The following is a 22,207-nucleotide window of genomic DNA, read 5'->3' as shown; positions in this document are numbered from 1 at the left end:
ATGTTGGCGATGTAAGCAGAAGGCTGGCGTCTGGCCCCAGAGAGACTACGAGGAGGAGGGAGGAGGCGGCAGAGCGGAGTACTCCTCGTTCTCAGAGTCGCTGCTGTCCCCGCCGTTCCTCTCCTGGTCGCTGCCTTCAGTGCTCAGCTGGTCAAAGCCCTGGCGACTGTAACCCTTATGGGACGCAAAGAAGTTCCCCAGGTTCAGACTGCCCACCGCTTTACCTGAACACAGGAGAACCACCAGAGGAACACGTGACCGACAGCTTCCACAAACACAACGGTACCTTCTCTCAGGAGGTTTATGGCTCCGATATTGAAACCGGCCTTGCAACAGTACAGTTCTGAATATTCATATTGACCATATGTAAAAAAAAAAAAAAGCTCCACAATGTTATACAAATCAAATAGATAAAACATATAAATTAATAAAATAAGTTTCACTGAATTATTCAGATCCTTTGATTGAGTAAAAGTAAAGCACCAACTTTATGCACTATAGGAGCACAAGTGTCAGGAGACGAGGACTGACTGTGTGTCTGTGTGGGTTTGAGGGGGAGGAAGAGAGAGAGAGAAAAGGGGGAAGAGAAGGTTTGGAAGGTGGACAGTTTGTGAGGAATTGTATGTGTACTGAGTGTCTGTGAGGGGGTGTGAGGAATGTGCCAGCAGCGGGGGAAGGATGGGTTATCAGCCAGGGGGAGCTTATTGGATTTCAGCCAATCGTGGAGCAGATCGATGGGCTGAGGAATGTAACTTTGGGGGGACAAGAGGACAGTAGATCCGAGGAGAGGATCAGACCTCCTCCTGACCGTGGAGCAGACATAGAGTCTGTCTGGTGGTCCGGAGGGGTCCTCGCTTTCATGAACTTGATGTTTGTTTTGTTATTAATAGTGTATTCGGTTTGTAACTGTTTTGTTTCTGTACTTATTAAATATCTGTAGATTTGATTTTAACTGCAGCAGGAAGAGAAGGAAGAGGCGCCACACAAACAGCTGTTCACCACTCGCTGCCCTGTTCTTCTGTTAAAGATGTCCGCTTCATAATAATTAAAGAAAAACTGCGTTAATGCGCGACATAATCATTTTTGGCGTTAATGAATGAATGCGTTAATGAATGAATGCGTTAATGAATGAATGGGTTAATGAATGAATGCGTTAATGAATGAATGGGTTAATGAATGAATGCGTTAATGAATGAATGTGTTAAGGCGATAACTTGCCCAGCCCTAATAATGAGTTAAGTGTTTGTATATTTTCAGCCCTTAAAACCCTCATTATTACATATTATTGTTACTGTTAAAGTTGAGATGCCACGGTTCACTTTAGTATCAAAAAACTAAATTCGCTTTGAAGTCGGGATTAAAATATATTACAAGCATTGGTTTGCAAATGTTAAAGTAACACTTAGAGTATTGATTAATAAAATAAAGAGGATGAAGTCACACTCATGTGTAGGGTGATGAGATCCCTGCCGGGTCAGTAACAGGATTCATTTCATCCTTTATGTTAAATTACATACCTCTTATCTTTCCCAGGATCCCTCGAACAGAACTGGGTTCAGTTTTCACCTCACATGCGTCTGCAAACAGAAAATATTCAATAATAAGCCGTAGAATTAAACTATACAGAACAGGACAGCATGCTCTGTTTTTCTACTGTTTTCTATTTTGGTGAGTTGGTCTTTCATTAATGACTTTACTTGATATTACCGTTTAATTTCATAAACCCAAAATCGGGTTTCATAGTAACTTTTACTACAGTCTTATCAACATCGAGCTTTCCCTGAGATCAGCTCCCTCTTCATCTGAACACTGACACTTGAAGCAGATGGTGGTCTGAGTAAACGTTGGTGTTCTTCAACGTCAGACACCTCTGGGTCATACGTACTGTTTCTCCTCCAGCAGATGAAGAGTCCTATGGAGATGACCAGCAGCAGCGGGACGAGCAGCAGGCCGGTGATAACAGCTGGGAGCACACCGTGCTCGCCGTTGGGCTTTGCTGCACTCTTCTTCTTCTCCTCCTCGTCCTCTGCAGCCTCTTCCTGCGGTTGAGGCTGCAGAGACACAGTTTGCTTCTCTTGGATGGCTGCCGTCTTCAACACGTTGTGCTCCGGCCTCACCTTAGTTCGGACAAATGCCTCCATTTCTGTGCAGAGAGAAATGTTGTGATGAAACGGGTTCACACTCCATGACTTCCTCTTTTTGGATTCTCAAAGAATACGTCCATCTTTCACTGTGAAGAAGAGAACATTGGCGTATCCTGTTCCCCATTGAGTTAATCCCCATTAGCTGATCTGGATACGACTCACGCATGTTTTAATGTGCGTCACGCTGTGTGTTCTCAGGTGTCCCTGAGGCTGGACCCTCAGCAGTAGCTGAGCTTTTACTTCATAAAGAACATCAGAACTGTTGAACTCAACAATACGTACCGTCAAGTTCTTGAACCTCGATCCCAGCTTTCTTGACAGAGCGATGTAACTCTGAAAGTGAAAAGTTGTGGTTACAGGTTAATAAAACTACTAAATCACAGGTACAGTTCATCTGCAGAGTCACAACAACAGTGAACTTCACACAAGTTGACATGGATTCTGCACAGGAGAACATCACACAGTTCAGACTCATCACAGTCTTAATGAAGCTGAGCTTACTCTCAGTGGTGAACTTGAAGACTGATTTACTGCCTGCATCCCCGACAAAGACGCTACCGTCCCTGGTTTCAACTATGTCGTGAGGCATTTTAAACTCCTGCAAACGAAAGACAATACAGCATAATGTAAACGTTGATCACCTTTCCAAAAACCCAGTGGTCTGAGTAGAGTCCATGTCTGTTCAGAAGGCTTACACTACGTTATAAAACTAAAGGTTTGGTTGCAGAAAAGAGGTCATTTACAAACTAATGTTTGTATGTAATGGAGAAAATGTGGAGATTGCCAACTGCTTTAAATATCTGGGTTCTGGTCATAATGAATAATAAGAGCTTATCTAAGACTGCCCTTGAGGAGCTGCATAAGCAGACCTCCAGAGCTCCATTAGCAAATTAGATTTATCTGTATATACGAGTTAGATCTCTCTGATTCCTGGTTAGTCACACCAGTTATGTTGTATGCATGGGAAGTACAGCATAAGTGGTCTACCCTAAGAGTTCATGACAACCTGAAGGAAATGGTATGAGTAGCTTCATAGTGGTAAATCAAGCAGGACAGTAGAACCGTCTACATGCTCAATGAGGCCCTTTGAGACCTCTGTTAAAATCATACACAGCCTTCACCAGTAGTTCATATCGTGTAGAGAGAAACGGGGAGAGCGTGTGTGTGTGTGTGTATGTGTGTGTGTGTGTGTGTGTGTGTGTGTGTGTGTGTGTGTGTGTGTGCGATTACCTTTTTCTCTGGGTTGAAGGTATCCAAAATATCCATGGTTGAATAATCTATTACAAAACCTCTGAGTGGAGTTGAGCGATATGGAGATTCCCCATTTACTGCAAAGATAAGGCCACCTTCATGCAGACACACACACACACACACACACACACACGTAAGGCACTTGTTTTTAAGTCAAGGGAATGCTTTCATCCATAAACTAACCTGAACATGACATAAATAAAAGGTGTATTCTACATTTCTAGCAAAGATATCCAGACTTTGCTCCAAAAACACTGGATCCTACATTCATAACACACCTGTGTTACACCTCCAGTTTGTAACTGTGGCTTTCTGCTTGTGTCCAGTGATGATGTCATTGAGACTCTTTTAAACCCCTGGAAGACCATATACAACCTTTCACAGTCCATAAAGTCCTAACCTTTCATTTTTCATTATGACTAAAGGGAATTGAAAAGGAAAATAATGTCCCTAGTGGTAGGATAAAACACTATTTAAACCATGTGTGATGAATGTCCCTGGTCAGCTCAACCAGTGAACTCACCTCCAGCAGGGCTGTAGCTGATAGCAAACACCTCCCCTCCAAACTCCTCTTTCTTTATTTCCTTAAGGAACTCTCCGGTTTGGGCTATGAAGCACTGGATACGCCCGTTCTCCCTGTCAGCCACACACACCTCCTGTCTGTCGGGAAGGAACACCAGGCTGTGGGGGATTCGGAACGGGATGCGCCTTTTCCTTTCTGACGAGCCTTTAGTCAGAAAAATAAGACAATCATAATTTATGGAAGCAATACATGCAAGAGGTTAAGCTGAGGTTAAGCTGTCATACAACTTCCTTTCAGACAAAACCCGTAGCTCCTAGATTTGGAGCAGATTCTACATTAGCTCACCTTTTGGCTTAAACTTTCTTTACAAAAATATGTTTTTTTATACATAGAACTATACATTCTCTATTTCTCCTCACATCTTCCAGCTTTGAGTCTCTCAGCAGAGCTTGTCAGAGCTACCTGCACAAACACACAACCTGCATTTACTTTGACGGTCTGTCATGTTACTAACACTGAAAGAAGGGCCTTTGTCCAACAAGACCTGCTTGAAAACATTCACGAGGCTTTGTGTGTCTGTGCCTGTGTGGAGTTCGATTCCTACCTGCACCCCACTGGGACAGGTATTTGCCCTCAGCTGAGAACTTCAGTATCCTGGCATTGCAGTAGCCGTCAGACACAAAGACGTTGCCGGTCTCGGTGTCTACAGCCACATCAGTGGGCTGGCAAAAGTGGTTGTTGTCACTTCCTGGCGTGAAAGCCTCTCCTAGAGCCAGCAGCACCCTGTCTCTGCCGTCACCGCTCACTTTCAACACCTGACGAGTGACAGAAGGACTCTTCATCGGTGCTGGTTCACTACGTGTTCACAGATCTCATCTGTTCTCAATACACTAACATCAGACCTACTGTTTACACATTACGTTTTAATGGAGTATAAGAATTATAAACAATAATGTGTGAAGAATCTGTTTCAGTGGTTACTTATCAGACATACTCAGTTCAGGTGGAACACCTCCGGCACATTACCTGATGAAGAGCCACATCAGTGACCCAGTAATTATTGTTCTTGTCTGTTGTTATTCCATGAGGCAAAAAAAACCTGCAACATCAGAGACATGAATCATTACAGGACAGTGTTCACTCTGGTAGTGATACAGGAAGTACACCAGTATCACACATTCCTGTTGTCTCTGTTCATGTTCAGCACTTGCTAAACTGAAGCACACTATAACTTACATATCTCTGCCAGAAGCCTTCAGAATGTTGCCTTTGTCTGGGTCCACAACCAAAATAGTGGACTGCTGAATAGGTCCTTGGGACCTCTGCTGGTATCTGGCCTGGCTGTTAAAAGAGCTGGAAAAAACACCAACATGCTGTTTGTAGTTCACCAGAGAAAGATTGTTCCATATCAATTTGAACTTCCTTAAATACACCCAGCTGTTTAATAACCAACACTGAACATATCATAAGTGAAGCGCTTACCTGGCCCCCCAGTGGTGGTCCCCTCTGTGGAAAATGACCAAGTTAGCATCTGAGTCGAGGGCAAGTCCTGACACCTGACCCAACTGGAGAGAACTCTGAGGCCACGCTGAGACTTGCTCCAAATGGTAGTCTACACACACACACACACACACACACACACACACACACACACACACACACACACACACACACACACACACACACACACACACACACACACACACACACACACACACGGGTTGAGGTATTGTTAATGCGGCGTCAAAGGTGGCATTCTGTAACGGTAAGTACCAGAGGCTCCACAGTCTGCTCTGTGTTTAGTGTTTATTACTGTATCTCTGGCTCAAGTTGACCCCTGAGGTGAGGATGGATAAACTCACACAAAGACAATGAATCGATATCTATGACAAAACCTGGAGCTCACTGCCAGATTACATATTCAGCTTTACACCTAGAACATTCCAAGTTCGTCTATTTGGATTTCTGTTATTTCTATCTATATATTATAGATGGTAAACAGACTTAAAAAATGATGGCGGGCTGGAGGGTTGGTTCCCTACTGAAATGTTCAGTATGTAGAGCAACACTCTCTCAAACACACAAAGCCAACCAGGTACACACACACACACACACACACACACACACACACACACACACACCATAGATATCGTAGCTTCTTCAGTTCTTATGGTTATGAACCCATGACTGATAGAACCGCAGTTTCATCCAAATCGGTTAATCCATCCATAATTGCAATATTAATAGTTTATATATAAAAGGTAGATACTTGGTGCCCTATAAAATACTGCAACACAAAATATAGCGATACTATGCTGCATCGATTTCCCCCCCACCCCTAGTAAATATGGGTGCAAACAGTTCAGCATTCAACCTTTAAAAATGTTTTATACCTCAGGGATGCACTGGATTCACACCTAACCTTTGCTTGTTTAGAAGAAACCTCCACACTTTGAACAAACACCCTCTCTGCACTGAAGCCAGAACAAACATGGGGCAGAGTGAATGAACTGTCAAACATTCAGACTGGAATCAGCCCTGTGTTATAACTAATGCAAAGGTCTGTGTCAGGTGAGGAACATGTCCATGAGTGACAGCAAAGAAAGGGATGAGGAGAAAGAAGACAGAAGTGAAGAGGAAACACAAGATGCTACAGCCAGGAAGTAAAAGAAACAGAGAAGCGTGTCTCATAGAAAGCCCTGATGTTACAATAAGGAGTACAAACTATTGTAAATGTTTTCAGCATCAATATCAACAGGAAGTTAGCATCCAGGACCCACCTTCAGCTAGCAGCTTGCTTCTCGCCGGCTTGGCTGTGGCCTCAAGCTGATGGAATTTGTGGACTCTGTCCCTCACCAAAACATGATCCTCCCTGGTTTGGAAGGCTAGTCTGGCACTGGGAAAGCCCAGGTCTTTCTTTTGCATTAAGCTATCAATCTGAGCCACCAACTCAGCCTGGGCTCTCTGCATCTTGCTTGGGTTGTACTTATGAATGCGAGCTACGTCCTCGCTCTGGCCTAGCAGCTTGGACATAAGAGAATAGAGGTCACCTGCACAGACAAGGGCAGAGAAGGACAGGAAAGAATGGAAACAAAGGACAAGGAGACTGTAGGCCATAGGAAAAGTCTCGCTTTACACATCAATCTCGCTCATTGTTAAAAAGGCTGGTGAAATATTTCATAGGGACTAGTGATATCAAAAAGATAAAATACAACAAATATGTATTGGCCACTACACAGCCTATGGTGTAAAAAGTCTTTTGGTAGACATTACATAGCTTGTGTTGGAACAGTGAAGAGTTCAGAAGGAAAGAATTTAGTCAGCAGGAAACAACAGAGACGTTTCATGCAATTTAATGCTGAGACGGCATAAATTACTGTACAACACAGTATAACCTAATGTACTCTTAAAGGTATTTTATACAGTTATATGAACGATAGGAGTGAGACCTGCTGACATATCACTAACACATCAGCTGTCCTACTCGTGGTGGAAACACACTTGTTCACGTTTACACTCGTTCCTGAGAAGAATAGAAGTCAGTTCCACTTCTGAACTCAGGAGAGTCACAACGCTCAGACCTTCAACCTGGAGGAATCCCAGATATACAAGGACTTCACTGTCCTTCAGTCAATCCTTCAGTGTTCAAAAGTGCCAGGCAGAAGATTGCCAAGGAAGAAGACAGTGAAGATGATAGACGAGATGATGATGATGATGATGATGACGAGGATGCATCAGAGGCAGAGGCCAAGTCTGTGCAGGTTGACAGGGTACAACTATCTGACATCAAAGAAAAACTGAAGCCTGGAGGGCAGAATAGATGAAACTGAGACTGTGCATGAAGCAACACCAACACTTATCAAGTGGTTGCACCAACCGAATTTGGAATCCAGGCTATAGACAAGAGAGCTGAGCGAGGAGAGATCATTTAGGATTTACAAAACACCCGAAGATAAAGAAGGGACCAACTTGGCCGGTTCTCTGGAGAGCTTGTTGAAAAGCGTGCTTGACCTTTCCCGTGACAAGGAGCTCACACGACACACGACCAATGGATCCAAAGCCCAACGGCAAGCAGGCAAAGCATCAACAGTGGTCAAGTTTGGGAGCTACTAGACGAAGTTAGAGGCGCTCCGGAGAGCATGACAGAAAAGAAGGAGCAGCAACGTTTGCTTCTACGCTGACCGTGGCTTCCTCTCCAAGTGCTTCAGAACCGTTGTACCCCAATACCCTGATACCCCAAAGCCAAGAAGGTGTTGAAAGAAAACAAATAAAGTCTCAGATGCCGTATCCAGCAAGGATGTGGGCAACTGTGGCTCAGCGTGTTTTACTCACGTCCCCATTAAGATACTCAAAATAGATCATTTTTTGTCCAAAAAGGATATTGCCATAGAATGCATAGCTGTGATATTGGATGTATTCATTCATCTGATCATCACCTCTCTCTCTTTCAGTGTACAGATAAGCGATAACTCTAAATACAAGTATCCTAAACAATCCACAATTCAAGACTCAAATGAGGAAGGAAATAGAAATGTTCTGAGAAGAAAATGATAACGGAGTTTGATTCAGCTATAGTATGGAGACCTTTCAAAGAAGTCATCAGGGGAGGATTCTACCTCTCTGTGCCCATGAAAAGAAAGAATAACAACTAAGACCTGATACATAATTAAGACAGATAAAAAGGGAACAAAAAACGAATTTCATGATCAAAATTAAGAAAATAAAGAACAAAATAAATATATTATATCAACAAGAAAATAAGATAATATTTACAAAACGGTAATAAAGTCAGGCCCAAAATCCATAAAACTTCTGGCGAGAAAGCTGCAAAAACTTAATATACAAAATTAGAGACCTGGTTTCCAGAACTACTCATTATAAACAAGATGAAATACAAAGAACTTTTAAAAAGTAGTACACACACAACCACACCTGTGAGCAATGAATTGTTAAATTCCATAATTCTGTCAACCTGCCTGTTCGATCAGAGGAACAGCAGCAGTAACTGAGACAGAACTATTGATTTACTTGATTTAAAAAGTATAACCGTTACACCAGGAGTTATCAATTCAAATTCAAAAAGGTCCAGATTGAGAAAATCTCCTCGTTAAAGGTCCGGAACATTACAATAATATCTAACCTGCACTATTTATATATATATATATATTTATATATATATATTCAAGAAGCCTCGTAGTAGAAACAACGTCTCTGTGTCGTCAACAACCGTCAAATCAAATAAAGAAAGTACATCAATTATATCTTAACTATTATTATTCTCAGTTTTAACTGGATGGATTCTAAATAACACATAGAAATACATGAATAAGCGTTCTTCTCATTTCAAGTAAAATAAAGGCTCCATCTAAAAAGAAGTGCTTGAGTTTAGAAAAATGAATGAAAATGAAAAATGAAAGTGAACTATTTTTCTGACACCTCTGTGGGACAATAAAACCCACTAAGGTTGGTCGGATTACCGCCACACAGTATTAATTGTGAGCTAATAATTTAGCTGGTTGTGCTAGCTGTAACCAGCTTCTTTCCTCAGGCTGTGAGACTCCTCATTTCATCATCCACCCTCTATATATATATATATATATATATATATGTATTCATTATTTATAATAAAGTCTTTTGTGTGTGTGGGGGTTTTTGTTATTTATCTAAATCAGACCACAATATGCATTTGTTGTTGTCCAACTCTGTACCATGACAATTATTAACCTTGTTACTTGTAACCTTGTGAAACTGTGTAGGATGAGCAGATAAAGTCTTCCATAATTCCTCTTTAACTCAGTTATTTGTATAAAAGTGAATTAAACAAGGCCTCCATTAGAGGTATGAGTCCAGCTGTGGGACAGTAAAGTGACTGAAGTGAGTTCTTTGTCCTTGAACTTACCCTGATCCAGAACCTGCTCCGCTTTGTTTTCATCCAACATCAACTTGTTATCTTGGTGGTCTTTGGAGGAAAAACAAAGTTTAATGAGGCAGCTTTCTGAACAGTGTAAATGTTGTGAACTATTAAAAAAGACAAGGAGGCGCACATTGAGAAAAGTGAGAATAGCGAGTGTGAGCCGTACAGAGGTAACATTCACCTCCTATCCAAAAGAAGAGGCTTGATCAACAATGATTATCAGCATGAAACATGCAGAATATGTGCTGCCTGTACCTGTCGAGTGCCCCATATGCATCATGGAGTGCATTTGACCTGGACTGACAGCGATGGGAATGTTGGCCTCAGCTGGAATGTGCTGGAACAGGTCTTTGGCGCCGGACTCCATGCAGTTCATGTAGGGGATGGCGTGCTTGCTGTCCATGTAGTACATTATATAGAAGTTGCACATTTCATCATCAGAGGTACCGCTGCAGACGAAACACAAAAGAAACCGGCTCAGATACATCACTCATGGTACTATAGGTAGAAATGGAGGAAAGCTGCAATATCATCATCACTGACAACGACCTTGATCTCCTCCGTCTCACTGAAACACCCGGACTACTACGCACTCAACCAAACCACCCCACTGCATATCACTACCTGGACAAGCCTAGAATCAACCACAGAAACCTAAAAGGTACTTTTGAGTTATAGATAAGCTACAATCTGGTGTAAACATGCATCAGGTACATTAGGTACATTAGGTTATACAATTGAACTCACCCAATATAGGTTTTCACGGTTCTGCCCTCCCCAGTGAACACACATCTGGCTGCTATTGTATCACCGTACTTCACATTCAGCTCCTCGTCAGCAGGATAGAAAGCCTGGAGAGAAAAGACCTTCACTGCTGAGCAACGAGCAGACAACGCTCTACTGAACACTAACAACTGCTGTGATCCACGGATTCTTCACTGAACTCCTGCGTATTACTTAAACCGCAAGGTCGGCGGTTTGATCCTCGGCTGCTACGAGTTCTGTGCCGAAGTGTCCCTGAGCAAGACACTGAAACCCCTGACTGCTCCCAGCCCACTGCTGCCTATAGGATGGGTCAAATGTAGCACGAAGCTAACAGCTAACAGTACGGGAGTCTCACTACGATGCTTTCAAACTTGATTCAGTAAAGGTTTCTCTCAGGTAAAGGTGGATCACAACGTGTTCTAGGTAAGGTGATCAAAACCTGAATATTGTTTGAATGAGATGTTTTTCACAGCCATACAAAATAATAGAGAGGGAATTATGACCCCTTTAAGTTACTAACAGCAGCACTAGCTAACACTATGTTTATTATGTAGAACGAAAAACAGAACTTCAATTTGGGATATTGTTTGTTTAGGAAAGTTGAAAATAGTATTCCGGACTGACGCTGGGCACTGAGTAAAAGAATTGTGATTTTGAGTTCTGCCGAAATACATTTTGCAAATGTTTACTGATGTATTCTTTGTGCTACTCTTTAAACGTAGACGTACATGTCATGAGCTAGTGTGCAAGATGTCCTGAATGTGCCTGAACTCATCCTGTGGTCACGGACCGAGCGACAAAGCTGCTGCTGATCTGCCGTGCTGGATTAAGACATGGACTGGGTTTCTGTATGGGACAATCCTGGCAACAGCAAGCGGTGGGTTCTATAAAACAGATGTGTCAACGGTTGAAACAGATCGATTTTTCTCCCTATTTTCCCCTTTATTAATAGTTAAGAAGCAGACAGGAAACAAAAAGAGAACCCGGTATGACACAGACCCACCAGAACCGAGCCAGGGACATTGAGATTATCTGGCATGCATGCACCTTTAATGCCCCGGGGACAAACACGTCAGTTTTTAACTGCCATTAGATGTGATCAGATGTGATCACGTACCTGTGGGAGCTGAGGGGACTGTCTCCCGATCAGGCTCCACTTCCCGTCTCGGATCCTGAAGCCACTGACCACTTTACCTGTGATAAGAACACTCATCCAGTTATCACTGAAGCGGAATAAGATCACAGTGAAACGGACCGCCAGATTCTCTGATATGACTCACCAAGGTGGTGTGTGTGGGTCCTGAAGGCAAACGGGTAGATGGGATATGAAGTGTAATCACAGGAGATGTCTGCATTCGTAACTAAAAAAGAAAATTAGTTTTTGTCAAGGCAGGTCCAATCTGTGACCTGTAAAGGCCCGTTTCTGACACTATTATCATGCATTCCATCAGAAACATCTGAAGGTGGACGACACTCCTCAGACAGCTTGAAGTGTGTTGTACACATACTGATGCTAGGGTTAGGACTGGGACCATGACCAGTATCAGCTTCTTGTTTTTAGGTGGAAGCGCCGACCAGCAGTCGGTTGCAGAAGGCCCTAGTGAGCTCGTTACTATTACTGTTATTAGAGCCTGAGCAAAGACAAAGTCGGAGCTGAGGACCTGTTGAAACGGTCTTCAGATCAGAACAATGTAAAGACCGCGGCAATGAAGAGCTGTTCAGAGTTTGAGGTTTCATGGCGTCGTGGCTGGTTGACTCGGTCAAATCTGACCAAAGTCATGACTTGAGGATGTCTGCGTGTCAATATTCACTCCTGGTTATAACGCCACCTATTGGCAACAGATAGGCCAAGCTTGAGCTGCCATAAACGCCAATATTGACTCATAGCCACAGCGCCACCAAGTGGCTACAGGAAGTCGGTGTGAACAACATCCATTTTACAGGAAATTTACATTACATGTTTGCATGTAATGTAAATTCAAATCTAGGAAACATTGTAATTACACCAAACGTACCTCTCTTTCCTGGAAGGATAACTGTGTCCACAGACATGAGCAGGTAGATGCCAGCAATGAATGGCTGCCTGTGAGGAGGACACAGAGTCACAGTCAGAGCAGAGGAGGCTGTACGGCGGTGGCCACGTTTTCAGAAATCATGTTTCCTTGACATTTCCTTTCTTTTCTATAGTCTATAGAACACTTTACTCACACAGGCGCTACATGTCACTCTCCTCTTTACATCAGCATCACATACACGTTTATGTTTTTAAGTAATACTTACAGTTTGGTCGTCATTCTTAAGGTAACTCCTGAGCAATCTCTATGATGGTCTGCAGAACAGAAATCATCATGAATTTCTATTTGTTTCATCTGAATGAGCACAATAACCAAAGTTTACTTTAGCGTGATGTCAGACTGACATTTGCTATTTTGCACAAAGCACAGCTGAGGCTGAAGGGAATGTCATTCGGAGTAATCTGGTCATAAACCAAAGTATTGAACATATGTTATATGTGGACTGATGGTGGCGCTGGATGAAAGGATTAGATTTACCATCAACACTGATTAGACATCCATACAACAAGGAGCCGCGTTCTCCCTTCAGCTTCATCAGGACTCACCTTTGAAAGCACTGACATCTCCATAATGGATCTGCAGCACGAGGTGGGACATCCCAGAACTTCTTCCAACTCTGAACCCAACATCTAATAAGACAACAGAGAGAAGAATGGAAACCAGGAGATGACAACAACTGAGGGGAAAAGACAGAAAGATGTACATGACACCAATATTTGACAAAATGTCATTTTAGACAGAATGTATTTATTTCCCCACTGAAGAGAAGGTCAGTTTCAGTCAACCGAGGTGCTCTTTGGTTGACTGCAGCCCCGCCTTTGAGAGTCATACCTTTGGGTAATTTAGTGGGTGGTGCGTTCCGAGCCCAGGCATACATAATGGACGCTTCATCCTCACAGGTGCCTTGAACACTGCCGCAGTCCCTAGAGAGAAAAACAACCAATCAATACAACTTTCAACGACGGGAAAACACAGTAAATCAAGTCAAGGGCAACTTGACTGACCTCAGATTAATGTGACTGTGTTTTTAGGCCTGATACAATCTAAATCATTAATATATGAATAATACAATTTGTATGAAAATGTTTCACCACATCAAGCTGTAACCATTAACACACTATCACCTTATAAAGTTGATATTGTGAACATTGCCAATTTGTTTAGCTTGTTGACCATCAAGTCAAAAGACGCCTCTGAACGTCACCTATCGCTCAATCAGGGTCTTAGAGTTTAGGAGTATATCAGAGGGTTCTGGGTGGAACGAGTCGCTCTGGAAGAACTTTCTGACGGCGCTCAGTGATTACGTTCAGGATAAGTCAGCCAGACGACCTAATCTCCGTCCATACGATTGGACGACCACCTTTGAGAGCAGAGTGGTTCTCCTCTCGCTCCTCCTCTGCTCACACCCTGAGAGCGAGCCTCAAACCTGCCCAGTGGACACTCATATACTCACTCCTAGTGAGTATAGTAGATATTTTAAGGAGTAGCTTGTGTGATTAATTTGTGCTCATGTGTGGTAATGCCAGCTGGTTGTTATAGTCAAACCTCCAATAGATCCTCCTAAATCCTACAAATCTAACATGCCAAAGAAATAGAAGAATCAGCTCTGAGAGAGCAAGATGTAAACAAACAATGCCAATTGAGAGAGATCAATGTTGCATCCAGTAACTGAAACACAACAGTATCAAAAAGGTCTCAAGTATTAACATAACCGAAGAAGATTGATTCTGAAAACCCCAGTGATTTTTGACATGCACTCGACTTTCACTACATGTCCTCCTGGAAGTTATTTAACCAGCTTTGAAATCTGATGTAAGACTTACTGCTGGTGTTTGGCACACCACTCATAAAAAACACTGCTGAACAACCCCGCCAGCAGCTGCGACAGGATGTGCTGGCGTTACTGCGATGATGATGATGACGATGATGGAACAGCCTCTGTAACACTCTGAAAGTGGAAATTACCAGTAGCTGCTGGAGGACACCGGAGTCTGGCAGCCAAACAGAAGCATGTGATGAACTGTGTCCATGTTGGCATGAGGTATGAAGTCCACTGAGGAAGGAGAGCAGTGTGGTTAAAATATGTCGACTAAACTAAATGATATGTCTGTTCAGTGATGACAAACATTCATGTTTGAGTTATTGTCTCCTCGGATCAAGGACAACAGAGTCAACTCAAAATACTTTGAAGAAGATATACTCACCGACATACGCATCTCGACTAGTTGGCAGAGAAAATGCTGTGCACAGGTAAGTGTCCGACTGAAACATTACAGAAACGAGTCATCAACGGCTGAAATGTTCAGCAGCAAACTCTATGATGTCAAGATAAAAACGGTTCCATATGTCCCTGTTGTGTAGTAAGGTTACTGACGTTAACAGTTCCTGAAGTAGAAAGTGTCCACACGCTAACAGGAACCCACCTGATGATTTACATTGTGGTGCTTTGGGTGGAATACGTCTCATGTTGTGTCACTGCACCATTCATACACCAGTTGTTTTTAATGTCATGTGTGTGGAATGAAATATTCTTTCAACCATAAATTCACTGATGCTCCCATTAAGTCCATTTGACCTACATTCTAGCGTAACATTAGTAATAAGGTTTAATATTTATTTTTAAGATGAGTTTTAGTTAGAGATGACTATAGCTCATAGAAGCATGCTGTCTGTAGGGGGCGGGGACAATATGAAGGGCTTAATAGGGACGTTAACCTATGCTTTAAGCTCTGATGGTGAGCTGTTGAGGTGAATGTAGGACCTGAAGTCGTACGTTTCAGAGACACAGACTCACCCCTGTTGGGACAACACCAGGCATCCGAATATCCAGAGAGAAGTTGTGAGAGTTTGTAAAGACCTGCTGCTTGGTCCTGGACCCACAATCGATGGGATCTAGTGAGACGTTTTCCTGAGACCTTAAGGGGGAACAAAGGAACAACGTGAGTTACTTCCTGCTATACAACAGGGAACGGTAATAGTAGACGCAGCAGTCAGAATGCTTAGCTACACCTCAACACAACAACCCAGACACACACAAATACTATGTACAAACCACGCATGTTCAAGTGTCTATTGAAGCAGAATATGCAGGGAGAGGTGAGCACCAACACACTTCAGATGAGAGGAAAGAGTGAGGTTATAAAGGTGCAGTTGACAAATACGGGGGAGACTGAAATGAATAATAAAACACTGCTCTAGGTTGTCAGCATATAGACTGTGTATGTTAATCATTTTCAGAATCAAAGGTGCATTAATTACATGTGTGTGTTCTTTGTATTTACATTGCAGACATCATTTGATTTTCCTGTGTTTTATGGTTCTTTATCATGAACATGACTACTGAAGACGAAATCATTGATTTCCCTTTTTGTTTGGTGAAGGTAATCCATCCATCCATGGTACAATATAGATTAACTTCACTCACCAGCCAAAAGAACACTGATAATCTATTGAGTGACTTAGAGCACTGAAAACAACGTGCTGTCTGACACGCCCACCACGGAACAGACAACGTGCTGTCTGACACGCGCACCACGGAAGAACAACATTGTACTCTGGAGAGGCTACACTAAACTAGCTTAGCAGGAAAACCAGCAGCAGCACACGCGCTACAAACTCTCCCCGCAGCGTTTAGGAAGCCGTTCCTGATTCAAACAGGGCTAAAGCAAACGACACGACAACTGTTATATGTATAGCCGCGGGTATGAGACCAGACCATAATGTCTGCTTTGTTAAAGAAAACAAAAGCCCAGACAGAGTCAAATGTCCGAAGCTCACGCTGTTGCTCTGACAACAGACGGCCGGACGTCACAGACTACACAGAGCTTCGGACACGCCCCCTTGAGAGTCTCACCAGCGAGGATTTGGCATTTCTGCTTTTTTGCTGTATTGAAAACGTACCGAACTGAATGAATACAAACCACGATTGTCTAACCCTAGAGCACAAGTGTATCACACCTGTTTTTCACACAGACGTTTTATGCACAGATACGCTCTCATTTTTATCTGCACCAGTTCCATGCAGGCCCAGGTCATCTCACGGGCTGAACCGATACCTGGAACATTTTTAAGTCCATTTTTGTTGCATATAAACGTGAGGTCGATGCCCAATTAAACTTAGAATGAGCTATGTTCTGTCTCATCCACTTCTCATCCCTTTGTAGGAAAAACAAATCACGATCAAGTCGTCATTGTGTATAATGCAGGGAGTGTGTGTATTTGCAGAGCAAGGGGCCTTTGTTTTCTGGATAGGGTTAGGTTAGTTCTAATGGGACATTTTCCACACTATTGGGTTTGGGAATAATGGACCGTCCCTGTATAAAGCGTAGCCTATACCTCCAACTGCTGACGACTTTACGCTTTGCGTAGCAGTTTATTTGCTCTACACCAGTTGATGAAAAGCGCCTAATTCACATGACTTTTTTTTAGAAACACAAATAATGATGGTATAAAAAATGTTTTTCAAAAAGTTGTGACCAAATCATGAGAGGTCCTTGAGCATACAGTCATAAATGTGCTCTAAACATATGTTGCTGATGGTTCCAGTAGTAATAGATTAGCTGTAGACAGACAGACGGATACACACTCATGCACACACAACACCGAATACATGACCCCCCCCAGGCTTAAACCTGCTCGAGAGACCAGCTTAAAATTTACAAAAATATATTTTACATCTCCAGTCCATTATTTCCAAAACCAAAAGAGTTTTTCATGTCTTACCTTTTGAACCTGTAGAGAGGGTTTTGTATTCCCAGGGTGTGGCCGTTACAGATGAATGCTAGCACCACCACACAGAACACAGGGACTCCCATCACGCCGCCGGTCATCACAGCTCCTGCTGCTGCTGCTGGGATGTCAGTATCCTGTGGGAAAAGACTCGGTGGGTTAATTGCCCAAGAGAGCGCGCACATCTGCTTCCTCGCTCAGCTCGGTTGAGGAGCGGGGATATGAGAGTAGGTGAAGCTCCTCACTCCTTTGGCATGTCTGACAACAAACCCAACACGGATAGTGAACATCTCTAGAAATATGAGACCACTGACGGCGGAATGACACCGATGACTCTGAAAGCAAAAAGTACGAAGAACATCATTCGTCATTCACACTCCACTAACTTTACTTGACTGAACGGCACTCATTCATTCCCAAAAAACTCCACGTTTACCTTCACAAAGCAGCATCGACTACCAGAGTAAAGATGAATAAATAACATGCATGATCATAATGATTAACTGCCTGTCTGCCTGTACTTCTCCCTCACAGTAACGTTCTCTACCACAGAAGGTGTCGTCTTGCATTGTGGTATTCATTGTCATATAGTAACTTATTTGGATAAAACAGTGATTTTACAGGAATATCTGCTTTTCTCTCATCCAGCTTATTAACTACCTAATAAATAAAGGAACGTCATCACATTCATGCAAAATGTACAGTAAGATCAAACCTGTCAGTCATACTCACTCATGTATAAAAGTTATGGATGGTTTAACACACCCAGAGGTATTAAACTGACGGCACAAACGTGTTCAACAGTTGCTACTCTCCATGTCTCCTGACCCTGCTGACCACCGTGGAGATTCAGCATTTACATTTACCTTGAAACCCAGAGGATGCTTTTGTATGGCAAAAGGGAAAAACCACCGAGCTGTTCAGCTTGCTTAGTGACTCATCGCTGTCACCAGAGTAAGGTGTGATCAACAGAGAGGAGGAGTGTGAGGGAGGGAGCTGTGTGCTGACATCACAGCCTACTGAGGAGATGGAGGAAACTATGGAAACAAGGCTCATCCCACTGATGGACCACTGCACGTACTGCACCATTAAAAAAAACAATAGGATTTAAGATTGAACATGTCCCCGTTTATGTACTTCTACAGCCTCCTGAAGCCTCATCTATGAGCATCTTATGAATGCAGCATTATAGCACACGGTGGTAATCAAACAGACCTACAAACACAACTGATTGCATCGTATCAATGTCCATATGCTCACAGTTGATCGTTAACTCACGAATACACAGACGTGACGCCTGAACTTCCGCAAAACAAGAAGCGTCAAATGCAAATAGCCATCTTTAGCGCTAAGCTAGGAGTGACGTTCAGTAAACAGACCGCAGAGCCCCCCGTGTACACGAACACAGCGCACACGTTAGACACAGATACACTTTACTGTCATTAAGAAAACTCCTTCAGTAATGTGAGCTAATAAACGCGTTGTACGGGAGCTAACGTTAGCTGGTGCGTTGTGTGTTTTGACATGTCAAACGTCGAAGCTGTAATTCATGTCATAGAAGAGGTCTCAAGTGTGTTGTTAGCTTCCGCTTTAGCTCGACGGGACGTTCAAAGAGATCATCTTTAAACTGGTACCTGTTCACCGCCGCTCGAAGTCGTTCAACCGCCGATATAGAAGAGATAACTGGATGGTGATAATCAGTGACTACCATACGACCCCCTTTCACAATAAGAGCTTCATCTCTACTAAGGTGAAGCTCACAGGAACTACACGCACTCACTCACATAGCTGGGACTCTTCACGACGGGGTCTGAGTCAATACCCGATTCTGTGTTTGTTTGTGTCCCGGAAGTAGCCTCGCGTCCTCATTCTGTGGTGACTTAGAGGTCTGGAACTGAGCAGTTCTATGGATGTAAATGTCCCCACGAACGTGGAACGACAAATAATACGTTTTGGTGCATTTGTGCAGTCAAATATCAATATGCCAAATAACAGTGCTATTATTCTGCAAATCTGACAGGAAGTGTTTGTTCTTAATCCGGCTGCTGGTGGAATTCAAGCCCATGTGTGTGTGTGTGTGTGTGTGTGTGTGTGTGTGTGTGTGTGTGTGTCGCAGTTGAACTAGTTAGCAGTGGACGAGTTCGTTTTCGTGACTGCCGAGTCAGAACACCATGTGAACCCACGTAGCTACAGGTACGTTAGTGGAGTATCTTATGTTATCGCCTTACATTGACTGGAGGTAAGCTTGATATGCCTGTCGTTGCTATCTTACCCTCACAGTCATACTAGGTCTGCGCCTAACCTACATCAGTGTGTCTTCTTAAACCGTCCAGACATCCACGGTAGCTCTGTTGTGCACGTGGATGTATACTTGTGCAATACTGCAAAGCACCGTAACATGTCGTGCCTTTGTGGAGGTCTGTGTTCTCCCCTCTTAAAGTGTTTCCCTGCACTACGTAGTTCTGATGTTACTGACGTGGTGGAACTACATCCAAGATGGACGCCCGAAGGCGCGTCACAGACGCTGTTCCGTGTGTTTATACCACTATTAACCCTCTGGACCCTTTGCTCCTTTCACACTTTAATGTCTGTGGTCTTGATCTTCACTGCAATATAAAAGTCTTGCACCTCTTTAAACGGCACAATCATGCTACAGGTGGAGAGAACTCCATACATGTCTTTAGTGCAGCATAACACAGTAACTATGCCACAAATCCCAAAAAAGAAAACAACTTATATTGAATTTCTTTGATAATTTATTTTACATAAATTGGAAAACAATGGAATCTATATATATCCAACGTGTTACCGATGTTAGAAGATGCTATTTGAACTATTTCCATTTTTCAAATTCTACTTACAAACTCTGCTCAATGCAAGTGTTCAGCAGTTCAGTTTAAGTTGTTTTTTACAGTATATGGTTAAAAATAAACTGTTTATTATAAATGAGACACGTAGAATTAAATGTTAAATCTGCTCTGTCTGAAGTGTCTCATCCACCACCACTATAATAATAATACATTTTATTTATATAGCGCTTTAAAAGGCACTCAAAGACTCTTTACATGGTAAAAACAGAAACAATAAAAGCATTTACAATCGGCGGATTTCTGTTTCTGTTTCAGATGGAGGGCGCCATGGGTCGGAGCGGGAGCGGTTCACTGTCCCGTGGGTTCCCTGTGGTGGGGATGTGCCTTGCTGCTTTGCTGCTCAGCAATGCCTTGATCTACCTGTACCTGGAGTCTTTGTATCAGACTGATGAGCAGCTGGTGTCCTCCCGTGTTGGCTGTATGCCTCGACATTTTAAAATGGCGACCATGAAGAACTGCATCGCCTGGCTCCAGTGTTCACAGATAAATGCTGAAGTACGCAAGCTGAAGCTGATCGGCCAGGGAGCTGTGAAGAAGGTAGAGGCTCTTTTATACTGTACATTTTATACTGTGTGTATATATCATGTATTGTGTGAACTACATTACAGGGAGTAGATGCATTAAGATATGGATGACTTTTTCCAATCTCATAGATACTTTACTAATAATTCAGATGAATTGATTGATTGAATAGATTTAGTGGGGGGGGGGGCAGGAGCAGGAGACGCATGTGGTGACATGTCATGTTATCAGCTGACTCGGATGGAAGTTTTAAGGAGCTCCCTCAAGTCCTCCAGAGCTTCCTCTGCATTGTCAGGATTGCTTTCTTCAACACGGGTAAAGATCAGATCGCTACATTAAAGTACCTCTGAGTTGGTGGTTGTCCCTATAGCCGATCTATAAAGAGGTATAATATACTATACTGACCTCATCATCCACTTGTCTTTCCCCAGGTCTACCTGGCAGAGTGGAGGGGTCAGAAGGTGGCTTTGTCCGAGCTATCCTCTCTGGATTACCTGGAGGATTTCCTCCATGGATTATCTATGTTACGGGTCCTGCAGGGCCCCCAGGTGGTGCAGTTGGTTGGGTTTTGCCTTGAAAACCACACCCAGGTCACGGAGCACCACCCACTCGGCCCTTTGCTGAACTTGGATGCTGTTCTTGCACAAGAGCAGCACAAGCAACACAACACACGGCAGGTGCGGCTGAGGCTGGCTATAGATTATGTCTCCATCCTTCACTATCTTCACAACAGCCCAGCCGGGCGGAGGGTTATGTGTGATTCCAGCAGCCTGGTAAAAACTCTCTCCCAGTTTCTGCTGACGAGTGACTTTCGCCTGGTGGTGAACGACCTCGATGCGCTGCCTGAGGTGGATCCGTCCAGAGGCTTGTTGGTGAAATGCGGTCACCGGGAGCTCACTGGGGACTTTGTTGCCCCAGAGCAGCTGTGGCCATTCACAACCAAAGGGAAGCCGTTTTCAGACGATCTCATGCCCGAGTATGATGAGAGGACGGACATCTGGAAGATCCCAGACGTGACGTGGTTCCTGATGGGAAGAGTACCCGGAGGGGATGTAGTCCACTTCCATCTTTTTCAGATTCACGAGGAGTGTAAGAAGGAAGACCCCAAGCTCCGCCCTTCAGCACTGGATGTTTTGAAGGTGTACAACTCGGTCTACAGTAGCATGGTGCGGGACAATGCTGGCTCCAGAGACATGCTGTAGAACACGTGTCTCCATAACTGACTCGCCTACAAAGACCATGAATGTACAATACAAATTCAAGCTGCAGTTTTGCAATGTTGTGCATTTAAATAAACGCCACCGGGGTTGGAACCAACTGTAGATTTGGGCTTCTTTTACTTGTTTCTTGTCCAACATATGTTATTAGTGAAGTTAACAGGATTCATGCTCTGCTGGTGACGAAGCTGCAACTGA

General features: G+C 43.3%; 2 protein-coding genes across 4 annotated transcripts in view; one reads left to right on the top strand and one right to left on the bottom strand.

Annotated features, from left to right (window-relative positions):
* The window catches only part of pam (peptidylglycine alpha-amidating monooxygenase), a 21,929-nt gene extending 2,657 nt beyond the window's left edge, over positions 1–19,272 (bottom strand). The window contains exons 1-26 of one of the 3 annotated variants that reach the window (XM_068705752.1): positions 19,185–19,272; positions 17,395–17,537; positions 15,467–15,587; positions 14,877–14,934; positions 14,638–14,725; positions 13,504–13,595; positions 13,218–13,301; positions 12,878–12,926; positions 12,613–12,680; positions 11,878–11,958; positions 11,715–11,791; positions 10,580–10,683; positions 10,088–10,281; positions 9,818–9,877; positions 6,699–6,968; positions 5,401–5,530; positions 5,155–5,271; positions 4,945–5,017; positions 4,523–4,733; positions 3,919–4,122; positions 3,375–3,490; positions 2,646–2,742; positions 2,427–2,477; positions 1,886–2,143; positions 1,518–1,577; positions 1–224 (exon numbers count right to left, since the gene is read on the bottom strand). The exon at positions 1–224 is cut by the window's left edge and continues 2,657 nt beyond it. In XM_068705752.1, coding sequence (XP_068561853.1) covers positions 46–224; positions 1,518–1,577; positions 1,886–2,143; positions 2,427–2,477; positions 2,646–2,742; positions 3,375–3,490; positions 3,919–4,122; positions 4,523–4,733; positions 4,945–5,017; positions 5,155–5,271; positions 5,401–5,530; positions 6,699–6,968; positions 9,818–9,877; positions 10,088–10,281; positions 10,580–10,683; positions 11,715–11,791; positions 11,878–11,958; positions 12,613–12,680; positions 12,878–12,926; positions 13,218–13,301; positions 13,504–13,595; positions 14,638–14,725; positions 14,877–14,934; positions 15,467–15,587; positions 17,395–17,501 — 2,949 coding nt within the window. In that variant the 5' untranslated portion in view covers positions 17,502–17,537; positions 19,185–19,272 and the 3' untranslated portion in view covers positions 1–45. Of the gene's footprint in view, positions 225–1,517; positions 1,578–1,885; positions 2,144–2,426; positions 2,478–2,645; positions 2,743–3,374; positions 3,491–3,918; positions 4,123–4,522; positions 4,734–4,944; positions 5,018–5,154; positions 5,272–5,400; positions 5,531–6,698; positions 6,969–9,817; positions 9,878–10,087; positions 10,282–10,579; positions 10,684–11,714; positions 11,792–11,877; positions 11,959–12,612; positions 12,681–12,877; positions 12,927–13,217; positions 13,302–13,503; positions 13,596–14,637; positions 14,726–14,876; positions 14,935–15,466; positions 15,588–17,394; positions 17,538–19,034; positions 19,163–19,184 lie in introns of those variants that run through there. The other 2 variants (XM_068705750.1, XM_068705753.1) reach the window with 2 other exon arrangements.
* A 145-nt stretch (positions 19,273–19,417) lies between these two features.
* On the top strand, positions 19,418–22,114 carry pomk (protein O-mannose kinase). Its single transcript, XM_068705754.1, has 3 exons — positions 19,418–19,593; positions 20,526–20,807; positions 21,224–22,114. The coding sequence occupies exons 2-3, from the start codon at positions 20,526–20,528 to the stop codon at positions 21,992–21,994; spliced, it is 1,053 nt and encodes a 350-aa protein (XP_068561855.1). The 5' UTR covers positions 19,418–19,593; the 3' UTR covers positions 21,995–22,114.
* The last annotated feature ends 93 nt before the right edge of the window (positions 22,115–22,207 follow it).

The sequence above is a fragment of the Cebidichthys violaceus genome, unplaced genomic scaffold (assembly GCF_023349555.1).
Source record: "Cebidichthys violaceus isolate CVI_PGR_0920_01 unplaced genomic scaffold, fCebVio1.0.p SCAF_12, whole genome shotgun sequence".
Lineage (NCBI taxonomy): Eukaryota > Metazoa > Chordata > Actinopteri > Perciformes > Stichaeidae > Cebidichthys > Cebidichthys violaceus.
The sequence above is the reverse complement of the archived record's forward strand: the minus strand, read 5'-3'. Positions and strand labels throughout refer to the sequence as shown.

What these genes read in the sequence shown, in the direction of transcription:
- pomk (XM_068705754.1), top strand. Translation starts at nt 20,526, where the DNA reads ATGGAGGGCGCCATGGGTCGGAGCGGGAGCGGTTCACTGTCCCGTGGG. An exon ending in GCCAGGGAGCTGTGAAGAAG is followed by an intron (nt 20,808 to 21,223) that starts GTAGAGGCTCTT and finishes GTCTTTCCCCAG; the next exon opens with GTCTACCTGGCAGAGTGGAG.